Here is a 12,858-nt window from a genome sequence, read left to right as displayed (position 1 = left end):
AATGCAATGTAGTGAATAAAGCACATGGGAAAATCTGTTCACAATATTATGATTAAAAGCATGTACCAAATAATCCCAGTTATATAAAACCTAGAACATGCATGCATGTATACATACACACATGTAAAGTCTGAAATTTTACATGACAAGCCTTAGAAACATTTCTTTGTACGAAAAAGAGATTCCCATCCTTTTGTTAATATGTTTCTATGATAATTGTAAGCAAATAAGCAATAAATTACTTCTGGCTTTATTTAAAGGTTAAATGAGGCTGGAAAAAAATGTATAGGCCCACAGCAAGATTTTACAAAGCCCCATGACTCCTGGCCACTCTGTCCTAAGATGCTCCATGCCAGTCCCCTGGACAAGTCTCTCAGCCTGGATCCCTTGAATGGACATTAGCCTTTGGGTCCCAGAGCATTCCGTTCACTGGGTGCAGAAAAGGGGCTAGGTTGAGGAGTGGAAACCTGCCTCTGACCACAAGAGGTTAAAACCTAACTGGCTGAGAAGAGGCTCCTGGGAAAGATGTGACATTTGTTTGCAAGGAAACATAAACGATAACAGATGAAGACAGTGACATATGGCTCAGAGTGAGCCTGATCAAAGCCAGCTGGGCAAGCAAGCTCCAGGCCTGGCTTCAGGATGAGATACTCTAGGAGCGGGCTTGGCTGGAGAGGGTCTGTGGGGGAGGCCAGGGCAGCCTCTCCAGCTATGGGGACTGCCCCAGGGAGTGTGGCCAAGAATTCCAACCCTTTTGGGGGAAGTTGGGTATGACTGAGGCTTCAGACACTTGAGACCTGAATTAGCTGTTCCAGCTGCTGGGAGGGATGGCCCACCCAGAACTGTCTTCTTAGCCCCATGGTTGTAGAACAGAAAACAGTCAGCATTTACCTACTACCAACCAGGTGCAGAGCACATATGCCTTCAAGAATACATGGATTCCAGCCAGGATGGACATGACTTGCCACAGGCAGGCTAAACCGTTCCCTTTCAGTGACTTTCTAAATGGGGTGGTAATTTCATTACATCATCAAGTATGACAGTCCTGAAGCAGATGATTTTTGAACCCCTCTTTCCCATTTTCCGGGTGAATTTGCTCAAAGGTCACAGAGCTGCTGACTTGTGCAGTAGGCGTCGAAGCCAAAGGCCCATGTCCATCTACAGAGTGCAGGTTTTTTCCATCCCAGCAAGCCAGATCCTCATTCGTTCCCTCCTGAGCCCTCCCAGTGCCTCCCTCTGCCCTCCCCAGCCCAGGACACCTGCCCCAGCCCACAGCTCTTCCAGCCACCACCATCCATCAATTCCTCTAAGCAGCAGAGCCCCATAAAGAACCAGTGTGAGCCCAGACTTGGTATTACCATGTCTCCATCCTGCAAAGGTGAATGCAGGTCTACAGTGGTTATTTCAAACTGTGCCAGGGAAATGCTAAGCACATATTGTAAATTATCATTAATTGAGAAGATGTTTCCTTTTGGGCAACAGAATGCCTCACTGGTTCTGTGGACAATCGCTGAAGCTTAGAAGTTACAGTACACCCACAAGTTTTCTCAACTGGCCTGGGCCTAAATATGACCTTGCAATGTTCTCCCTCACGGCTTTCAGATGACAGCACAGGCTCCCCACTCAGAATGGAGCAGTGGAAGAGGGGCTCCCTTTGAGCCCCCAGGTGATGTCTGAGAATGTGACCTGCCCCCGCCTGCAGGTTCCAGGTGTCAAAGTCACCTCCTGTCACCACCCTCTGATTTTGTTCTTTTCTTCCTCCCCTTTTTACCATCTCTTCCCTAATGTTGGGTGAGTCATTACCATGCCCATTTAGAAAGTCACTGAAAGAAGGTGCATTTAGCTTGCCTAAGATCATCTCATGCCCTTCCTGGCTGGAATCTGTCTTTCCTTGAAGGGCTATTGAGGGTTTTAAGTGGCAAAACTTCCCCAAACAATCCCTCTTTGGACATTATTTTCTTTCTACAAAGCTTCACTCCCTTGGAACTTATGGAAACTCTTTTTGAAGGCAGATCCCCTTTCTGCCCAATTCCTTCCCTAGGAAGTGGTGTCAGTGGTCTTGGGCTTTTTTTTTAGGAGGAGCGCCCTAGGGTTCAGGGGCATAAAACCCTGCATGTGTTTGTCTACAGCTTTGCTCACTCCTCAGGGCTGAGCCATAGTAGATCCATGACCACCATGGAGAGCTAAGAGTTTCTGGATTCAGTGCCTGCTGTTGCTCCTAGAGATTCCTATCCTGATTGAAGGCTGGTTCCATATCTGTTCACCCAGGTAGTGGGGATAAAAGCCATCTCTAAGCAAGCTACTTCCAAGAAAGAGAAGAGCAATGAATGCACCTTGGCTCTCCCCCGCTGACTCTCTCAACACCCACGGACCCCTGAGCCTAACATATGCCTGTGCCTATGGCTGTGGTCACAGCATCCCCACCTTCACTTCACTCAGACACTGGGCTGGCTTTGATCTCTAATCTTAGCTTGTTTTCACCACCTTGCTACCCTCTTTGCCTTTCTGGTCTCACAGTTCATTCTGTCCATGTTGCTCTCCTATCTGGGGGCTCTCTCAACCAAGTTCACCCACAGAAGCAGCAGAAGCAGCTCTGACCTCTCTGTCTCCAAGACCAGCTTGGCACAATCAGAGCCAAACCTGAGGTGTAAACTCAAAGAGGCCAGAGAGGAATGTGCTTCCATTCCAATGTCAGTGCTCCAGAAGCCCTGGAGACCAGGCTCCCCAGTAACACTAATGCTCAGACTTCTTTTACACTGGGCATGCCACATGCAAACTGCAGTTTTAGGAGTAAAAATTCTATCTGCCCCTAGAAAAATTCTTACGTTTGTGCCAAAGTAATATACACAAGAATTTTTGTTACATGTGTTTTACAGTAACAAAAAACTAGAAATGGCATGCAACAAAAGACTGAGTAAATCACTGGAAATGATTTCAATTAAGAAAAAAATAGCAAAATGTTTAAAAGGCAAAAAACATTGGTGAGCATGTGGGAAAGCATATTGCTTTAGACTGTTAGCAGGACAGTGAATTGATAGAGATTCAGTGATGAAGATTTAGGCACTAACTACCTATGGTAATTATCCTAACTAGTTTCTCAATCTCTTTTTATCATTTTTTGGTTTTTTTGTTTGTTTGTTTGTTTTTGTTTTTGTTTTTGAGACGGAGTTTTGCTCTTGTTGCCCAGGCTGGAGTGCAGTGGTGCAATCTCAGCTCACTGCAACCTCTGCCTCCTGGGTTCAAGTGATTCTCCTGCCTCAGCTTCCCAAGTAGCTAGGATTACAGGTGTGCACCACCATGCCTAGCTAATTTTGTATTTTTAGTAGAGACAGGGTTTCACTATGTTGGCCAGGCTGGTCTCAAACTCCTGACCTCAGGTCATCTGCCCTCTTCGGCCTCCCAAAGTGCTAGGATTACAGGTGTGAGCCACCATATCCAGGCCCAACTTCTTTTTGAGCAAACATAGTCATTTAAATTTGGGAAGAAAATAATGCATTTTATCTGGATGTTCAAATTATTTCTATAAAAATATTTTTTATGGTTGCTTATACTATTTGGACATTTTTAATGGAATAGCAACAAATGTTTACTAAGCACCTACTTTCTGCCCAGCACTGTCCTGACAGTGAAAAAGACAAAATCCTTGTCCTAAAGAAGCTGGCATCACTGTGGAGGATGAAAAAAAATAGATGGATAGAAGCATAAATACGTAACATAATGCCAGTGGCAATAAGTGCCCTCATGATAAATACAGCATGGTAAGTGAATATACAACTAAAGAAGTGTTCTCAGGGGAGGTCTCCCAGCAGAATGATGTTGGGGAAGAACATTGAGTGGAGAGAGTGATCTGTCATTTGAGAATCTGGAGAAAAAGCTTTCCAGTTAGCAGAAACAGCAAGTGCAAAGACCTGGGCTAGATATGGCATTTTTAAAGTCTAATAATTCCATGTGACTCTTTTATACTTTCCATTTGCCTATTCACCTTTCTGTTCATTTTACCTGAAAAAAATATATATTTATAATAATTGTTTAAGTCCTTGACTGCTGATTTCAGCATCTGGATTATCAGGGGTTTACTTCTATTGTCTGTTTTCTCTTGTTAAGAGTCATGTTTTCCTGCTTCTTTGATTGCCTGGTATTGTTCCTTTAAACATTGTGGATGATACATTATAGAAACTCTGGATTCTGTTATCTTCCTTTGAAGAGTGTTGATGTTTAGTTGTTCTATGTTTTCTTAGATTCTGTATTTGTCTACTAAGCATCAATTAATTACAGGGCCAAACTAACAGCTACTGTTGTATATATCTGCCCTGCAGTCCAATTTCCCTACGTGCCTGAAACATCTTATTACTGGCTGGGCACGGTGGCTCATACCTCGAATCCCAGCACTTTGGGAGGCTGAGGCAGGCGGATCACTTGAGGTCTGCCTGGCCAACATGATGAAACCCCCTCTCTACTAAAAATACAAAAATTAGCTGGGAGTGGTGGCACGCACCTGCACGAGAATTGCTTGAACCCTGGGTGCAGCCTGGATGACACAGTGAGACTCCATCTCTGAAAAACACAAAAAATTTATCCCAAACTTTCTCCTTAATCCTGAGTGTGTACCCCAACCACCTTCGTTACCTAACTCTCACACAAGCCAGTATTTGCCCTGCCCTAAATTACCCAGGGCCAGTCTCTCAGACAACTGGAGACCAGAGCCCACCAACCCTATCCACACTAGCCAGTACTAAGTTGCTTCCTCTTTGTTGCCTTGCTTTTCCCATGGAAAGCTCAATAAAGGCTCTGGGCCATGCTTTTCTCTAGCTCTTTCTGCCTCTTGACCAACCTGGTGCTTCCTCCCTGTGGTCTCATGGGACATGGTATGTCCCCTTCTCTTAGGAAATATAAGTACTGTAATAAATTATTCCTTCAATGACATGAGCTCTCTGTGTGGTCTTTCAGTCACCTTTAAAATTAAGGCCTGGGCACAAATCATTAGTCTGGCAAGTGACATCACTGGTAAGTTACTTTGATTCTAGAGAATCCTAGTTTCAGGCTGTGTTGGCTGGGTCTATTTCAGTTCTGTCTCTGGTCCTAGAGCACAACCGCTAGTCTTGGTTTCCATGGGAAGCAAGCTGTGCTTACCAAGTATATTAGGGTTCTCCAGAGAAACAGAACCAACAAGATGTGTGTGTGTGTGTGTGTGTGTGTGTGTGTGTGTGTGTGTGTGTGTATAAAGAGGTTTATTTTAAGGAATTCGCTCACACAATTATGAAGTTGGCAAGTACAACATGCAGTTTGGGCCAGCAGGCTAGAGACCCAGGAAGAGCTGAGGTTGCAGTTCCAGCCTGAAGGCCACAGGCTGCAGAAGTCCTCCTGCTCGGGCTTTGCTTTGTCCGTACCTTCTAATAATTAGATGAATCCCAGCCAAGTTATGGAGGACAATCTGCTTGTTCTATGTTTTCTTAGATTCTGGTGGACTGAAAGTCCACCAACTTAAATGTGAATCTCATTCACAAACACCCTCACAGACACATCCAAAATAATGTTCGACCAAATATCTGGGCACTGTGGCCCAGCCAAGTTGATACATACAATTAAGCGTCACACTGAGTCCTTCTATTAATACTTTGGCAGGATTTAAACTTCAAACTTTGTCTCTCAATGGCAGGACAGCTGCTGAAATCTCTGCTCAGCTCTTTTTAAGCCTTCCAGCTGTTGTTTTCCACTGAGCCCCTTGGCATTTCACTCTGTACATGCCTAGTTTAGGAGTCAGCCATCAATTTAAGGGGAATTTTGAAGCAGGGTTGGGGTCTCTTCCAAAATCAAAAGGTACTTCCTTTCTGGGATTGCTCCCCTAAATTCTAGCCACTGTGATGGCTTCAAGCCCCAACCTCTGTCTTCCCAGCACAGTAAGATTGTCACATCCTGCTTCAACTCTCTTGTCCTGTATGCAGTATAAACGGGAATGGGTCGTCAGGAGTTGATCTAAATAAATGTGGAGCTCACCTACTTCTTTTCTTTTAAGAGCCAATTACTCACCAGATCCTTCCTTCGAAGCCAAGGTCTAGTGTCTTTTGGCAGCTCTGGTAAATTGTGTTCTCTTGTCTGATCTGTCCTTTTTTTGCTCTGTCTGCTCCCTCCTCCTAGAACACCTATTAAATAAGCACTAGAACTCCTGGATCTTCCCTCCGCATCTCACAACTTCCATTTCACAGAATTGCCTATTGTCTTTCTGCAACTCGCTTTGTGAAAGAGAAAACTGATTTCACAAAATCCAGACAACCAAATGACTGAACACGTGAGCACCTTGTTTGTCCCCATAGACTTCCTGACCCTCCTTCTACTCAGCCGCAGCACTGCACACAGCAATGTCCTTACTCATCCCGGCTTGCCACATGATTTCATGCCTCCAGGCATTGTCATGCCAGGTGCCAGACACCCTGCCAGGTGCCAGATGTCCTGTCTGCTTTTCTGACCAACAAACTCCTTTGTGTCCAGACAGAGATGCTGCTCTGCTGGCCACTGTGATTTTCTCTTTTTCCTGGGATCAAACAGCACCCTGTTCACACTTCAAAAGCAGCACTCACTTACACTGTTTGCCTGTGCTTTCCTCTGTTAAGGCCACATCTATGTCTTCTGTGTTTTTTCCCACCGTGTCTCATACCGTACTTTAGAAGAGGGAACATTTACAGAACACCTACACATTTTGGACACTACTCCAAGTGTTTTATGTGCAATAACTGTTTGGGAGGTCACAGCAACCCTCTAGGGCCATCATCGTCATTACAAATAAGAAAACAAAGATGAAGTTGAGTCACATGTCAAGGGTCACGCACAGATAGTAAGCAATAGGCCAGGAGGAATTAGACCTTAGCCAGCTGGATTACAGTCCACACTCTTAACTGTGAGAAGGAACGATTCCATCCATGAAGGGGCACACTGACCATCATGGTGGGTTGGTAGAGTGCATGCAGCTGTGTCTACAAAAGCTAGGCTACGAGTGCAGATATAATTTACATGAGTAAAGTATCCATAGGGTATAACAGGTGCTTGCCGCCATCCTCTGAGAAGGTTTTCTCCTGTTCCATTGTGTCTTATTTTTGTTTTGAGACCGACTGTTTCTTTACGTTCGTCAGTGCCACTTCCATCCAGACAGAAGGACCCCAGGTCAAGGCCTGACAGGAGGGGCAGGAGCCATCAATGAGAGCAGACCTCAGAAGGCTGACAGAGGGGAGAGGAGCACCATCCACAGCCCCATCCTCTGGATGCTGTGGGAAGAAGTCCACAAAATACTGCCCCTCAGAGTGAGTCGGTAGCAGAGCGCTTGCTGCTGGCTGCAAATACCCCATCAGAACATATTTGGGGTGATTCTTGGACCTGGTTTCAATTTCTTTTCTGCTAGTCAGCAGTTGTGCTTGACTCACAATTTGTTGCCATCTCCTGAATTAAACTCAGGAAACAGGATAAAGATCAGAACCACATTGTAAAAGCTTCCTTATGGTTCCTTTTTTGCTAAGATAAATAATGAGCAGCTCTGATCCACCTCTCTTGAGAGCTCAGAGCACACTACCAGGAGCTCCTATCTGCAGAGTGAGCACAGGCAACTGGTGATCTCTTGATAAGGAAAGACAGCAGTGTCCAATCTACCCTGCCTTGCACGGAGCCCCAGGTGCTCGCCCAGACTATGTTGCTACCTAAAGCACATGGTAATTGAGTGATGCTAACCAAAGCAGCCCCTCACTCATTAGAAACATCTGCTTTGCATTATTTACACAGCAAAAGTTTTCCTCTTTACTGAGCCTACCCAGTTCAAACTTAAGTGGGATTTGCCAGCTATCTGGCTAATTTTATGAGCAATAATAAAGATTAGTGAACACTTGGTGTTTGTATAATTACAATCAATTTTATGTTAAACTTAGCTTAAAAGAAATTTATCTTCATGAGAAAAATAGACAGACTTTAGTGAGGACCAATCTACAAAATGCCTGACCAGAGTTCTTCAAAACTGTCAAGGTCGTCAAAATCAAGGAAAGTTTCAGAGATTTTCACAACCAAGAGGAGCCTAAGGCGACGCTGTGACTAAATGTCATGCGGTGGTCTGGATGGGGTCTTAGACCAGAAAAAGGATACTAGATAAAAACAGGAAATGCAAATAATGTGTAGATCTTAGTCAATAATAATGTATCAATATTGGCTCATTAAATTGTGACAAGTGTGCCATACCAATGAAAGATGTTAATAACAGGGGAGGCCAGGTGTGGAGCATTCAAGAACTCTCTCAACTATGCTCTCAACTTTTGGGTGAGTTTAAAACTGTTCTAAAATTAAAACTTTATTTAAAAATATATAACAAGGCTGGGCACAGTGTCTCATGCCTGTAATCCCAGCACTTTGGGAGGTTGGGACAGGAGGGTTGCTTGAGCACAGGAGTTCGAGACCAGCCTAGGCCACATGATAAAACCCTGTTTCTACAACACATACAAAAATTAGTGGCACACGCCTGTAGTCTCAGTGAGTCAGATGGATGAAGTGGGAGGATCACCTGAGCCCGGGGAGGTCAAGGGTGCAGTGAATCGTGATTGTGAAAAAGAACTCCAGCCAGGTGACAGACTGAGACCCTGTCTCAAAAAAAAACAAACAAACAAAAACCTATACATATACATATACATATGTAAATTAAGAATGAAACAAAAACTTCCATAATCTCACCTTCTTTGAATTTTGGAATTGTGTAAAAGTTGCCTGAAACCGATGAGAAGTAATAGCTCATGTTTACCAAGTGCTGACTACATGTCAGTGTGCTAAGAACTTTACACACGTTACTCATTTAATTCCCACAAAAAATAGGAGCAGGTACAACCATTAGCCTATTGTACAGATGTAGAAACTGAGGCATAGCACCATTAAATAATTTATCCAGCTCAGAAAGCAGCATTTTGTTATACAGCTCATGTAGTCTACCACTGCTCTGTACTGCACAGAGCGGAGCCACAAATGAAGAGACAGTCATGAGTCCATTAAAATTCCAGGACCGTGAACACTGGGACATAGGATATGCTGCTAAGGGGGGCTGGGACATTCAAGGCCTGAGTGACTTCTCCGCATCTGTATACACGGCCTGGGAGATGTGCCACTTATTTGTCATCTGATGATAATGTACTCATAAAAAATCATATTCTTTGAAGGATGATTAATTCATTTGACAAATCTGAGATTAAGACAAATGACTTAGAACGGAAAGAATCAGTCATAGCCTGGACCTGGCCCTGTATGGACTTCCTATCACAGGCCACTACCCCTTCTGGCTGCATCTTCGGGTCTGCCCAGTTCAGCCTCTCTCTGTCTAAGCAGCCAACCTGCACACTCCATCTCAGGGGAAAGGAGCCTCCAAGCTGGCTCTCCCCATCTTCTCTCATAAATCCCAGAGCACGTTCTAGAATAATCGTTGACACATGCTTTTAACCCCGATTTGCAGGTTTGTACACCTGTAGAAAGGTGAGATTCACTCTCTCCAAATGCAGCCCATCCTTGCCTCCCCAGTAGCCTAGGAGACCCAAGACCCAGTTGCAGAGCTCTCTAAGGCCATTGCTCCTCAGGCTCTCCACATCCTAGCCAATGACTCCCGAACCTAGGGTTGTGCTGAACTCCCTCTGCCTCCCTTACAGATTGATCCACCAGCAAGTCTTGGCATCTCTTCCCCTAAGGTCTATCCCAACCCCCACCCCCACCCCCAATTCTCTGCCTCTTTGCTGCCAGCACTTTACCTGGGCCATGCTCACTTCCTGCTTGGACTGCAGCATGGATGCTGCAGGGACTCTAGAGGATGCAGAGGGATGCTGGCATGCCGTGACTCATTTGAAAATCACAATAGCAGTGATATTTTTATTTCCAACTGCCTAGCTCATCTGCCTCTCAGCTGTTTCCCAACTTTGATGATGAAAAGGTTGCATCTTCAGGTTCTGTTCAGCTCAGCTTCCCTCTGTCTAAGCAACCCTGCCGGCTTAGAAAGGAGTTTTATTAATTCCTCCAAACCTGCATTTATTTCCTAAAATTGCATGATATGTGTACTTTTAACACACAGAGGAGGACACCCATACATACACATATTTAATTGTTTATGTATTAATTTGTATAGATTCAATGTAAACACGCTTAATTTACAGATATATAGACTGATACATATATAGATGATTTTTAATTTGTTGACCTTGCCAGTTAACCCTCTCCCATCTCACCTTCCCCTCCTTCCCATACTGAATCCTGGAGGCACCAAACCACTGCCACTTCATTAGATCCTGGCTGGCTGCAGCCATCTGTGACCTGCTTTCCTGTGCAGAATGACTCTTCCTCCTGACATCTGAGAACCATTTGTCCCCTTCCATTTGGGTCTGATGTTCTCCATGCTTGGCGGGCTGTGGTGGGGGAAGCTGTATGTGTCCTGGGGTCCCAGAACTTACAAGGCTGGGAGGATGGGGCTTAGCCCAGACTCTGGCCTCTGCTAGTATACTGTCAAACCATGGGGTGAGGCAACCATGCTGGAATGGCCCTGACTCAAGAAGCTACACTGCAGACCCAATGGCTTGTTAGGACTCCTTTCAGTCACTTCCAAGAGCTACTGCCCATTGGACCCTGTGTCCCCAGGAGTTGCTCTTATGGAGAGGAGCTGTCGAGGGGGGCTTCAGAGAGCTTCCAATAGGACTAGAAGGCCATCTAGAAGGAAGATATTAAGCTTGGGTTTGGAGTGTAAGCCAGGGAGACCTCAATGTCAGGGCCTCCTGCCCATTGGCCTCCCATATGATGTCGGCCTTTATGACCCAAGGAGAGGACGCTGGCCTTCAGCATAATTCTCTCTGTTCTTCACTTGGGAAACTTTGTGTGGGGCTAAAACCAAACCAGAGTGCAGTGGTGGTGTTAGGAAAATATGTCATGAGGTGGGGTCGGGGAGAGAACACCAAGGTTTTGCTGTATGTACAGAAGGTAAAACGATGGCTGAGAGTCCAGGAGCATTCACCTTCAGTTCACAAGTGTTTCTGCCATTCACAAACCAGATGTCTTAATTAAAATGCTGCTAAAGGAAGCAAATCAATTAGCAGATCCCATACAAGATGGTTTATTTTATCTTACACACAGAAAATTGCTTATGAGTATCACGTTACCACTCTTGGTTATCAGTTAACAAAGGCTGCTAATGAACAGCATCGTTATCAAGTTGCATAAGAGACGCCCTGGGAGTCAGGCAAATTATGACAACACAGCACTTTGTTCTGAAATACAGATCATCTTTCATCACACATGAAGAAGGCAGCCCAGTCCAAAAGATTTCCTGGAAAGTGGAAAAGCAAAGAAAATTCCGTGATGTGATCCCAGAAACACAGGGTTAATATTACAAGGGAGAGAAATGCTCATGGGGCCTTAGCCTGATGGCAACTGTAGAATGACGTGGCTTTCCTGAGCCTCCACCAGTCATGTCTTTTATGCAACAGCCATGCACATTGTAATAATAACCACAAAATAATTTATATAATGAGAAAAAATAATAACTGACATTCATGGCCCTCTACAAGGCACAGTATCTGCTTTCTTATTTGGTCCTTTGTTGGTTCCATCCTTTGAAGGTCTGAGAGCAGCAGGCCCATTCCATGAATGCCAAAGCCCTTCCTCCCTCACCAGCCCAGCCTGCCATTTCCCCTCCAGAAGGCCAGTGTTCATCATCGATAGGGCTGGAGACCATCCCGGAGACCCCATGTTTCAGGACTCCCGAATCTTCACAGAGTTCATCTTTAAGAAGGGATCCTCTGGCAGCTAAGAGGTGAAGCTAATCGTTCTACAAAGTATTGCCTAACTGATGAGAAGATGGCAGTGCATAGGAAGCTGTGTGTTGGGTCCTATTCCCCTTTTCATGAGCCATTTTCTGTAGTAGGTTTCACGGACATGGACACCATGCCCTCGTGGAAGCATGAACAGCTCCAACACAGGGTGAAGTTTTTGGTGTCCACCTTTTCCTACTGCAGGCTAAAGCACTCAAGGCTTCCTCTGTGCAGTCCGCTTCTTCCAGAAGAGGCGTGATAGTTTCCTTCAGGACAGAGGCACTGTATAGTCTATTCCTTCTATTATTTACCTCCAATATTCAGTCCATGTGAAAGTTCATTACCAGCCTTGGGTTTTTGAATGCAGAACATCCTGAGACGTTAACCGTGGGCCGCTGTCCACAGAGCTAGAATCCCTCTTCACATCACTGCTCACCTACAGCTCAATCACCTGTGCATCTCTGGAAAGGAAGAGAACCACCTGGAAGACTTATTGAGAGGGCAACTATGCTCTAATTATTGCATGTGTTCATGCAACTCACACAATTAAACAGGTAAAAAAGCTCATCAGCAAAGCCTGCAAGGTGGAACACTTCCTTGTGCAACATAGAAAGGAACCTGAAGGCCAGTGGCTTCTGGGTAAAGGGGAGAGCTCAACCTGGAAGTTGTTTTCTGCCTGCCAAACCCAAGGCAAACAAAACTTCATCCACTTTGACGACAAAAAGAGAAATCATTCCTCGAGGTTAATAGGCATATTTTGGGAAACTTGTCGCTTTCTGTAGTTGGTGAATTTGCATAGATCTGGGCAGATGCTACCAGAAACAAGGTAGATAGACCTATGAGAATGGAACTGGAAAATAATGCCTTCACATCTGAACTGCAAGCTGTTACAGAGGGTGAGACTTCTCCATACTTGGTGTACCAGCTTTGATGGAAGGGAAGGACGGCATAGGTGTCTAAAAAGGGGAACATGGAAGAGAAGACGAGTCAACAAACCAGACTCTGATACAACAGAACTTGGGCTGAAAGTAGGACGCAGACCCTTCTAAGGAACTCACTTATA

The 12,858-nt window shown here is 44.9% G+C and overlaps 1 protein-coding gene across 25 annotated transcripts in view; it reads right to left on the bottom strand.

Moving 5' to 3' along the window:
• Positions 1 to 11,074: 11,074 nt before the first annotated feature.
• The window catches only part of TMEM273 (transmembrane protein 273), a 34,260-nt gene continuing 32,476 nt past the window's right edge, over positions 11,075 to 12,858 (bottom strand). For 13 of the 25 annotated variants that reach the window (XR_013398038.1, XR_003719303.2, XR_013398043.1 and 10 more), the window contains one exon: positions 11,075 to 12,256. Coding sequence is in view for 13 of the 25 variants with exons in the window: in XM_015147012.3 (XP_015002498.1) it covers positions 12,232 to 12,256 (25 nt within the window). In the remaining 12 variants the exon portion in view is untranslated. Of the gene's footprint in view, positions 12,752 to 12,858 lie in introns of all 25 variants that reach the window. The other 12 variants (XR_013398042.1, XR_013398039.1, XM_015147004.3 and 9 more) reach the window with 2 other exon arrangements.

Source organism: Macaca mulatta, chromosome 9, assembly GCF_049350105.2.
Source record: "Macaca mulatta isolate MMU2019108-1 chromosome 9, T2T-MMU8v2.0, whole genome shotgun sequence".
In the NCBI taxonomy this organism is placed as follows: Eukaryota; Metazoa; Chordata; class Mammalia; order Primates; family Cercopithecidae; genus Macaca; species Macaca mulatta.
The sequence above is the reverse complement of the archived record's forward strand: the minus strand, read 5'-3'. Positions and strand labels throughout refer to the sequence as shown.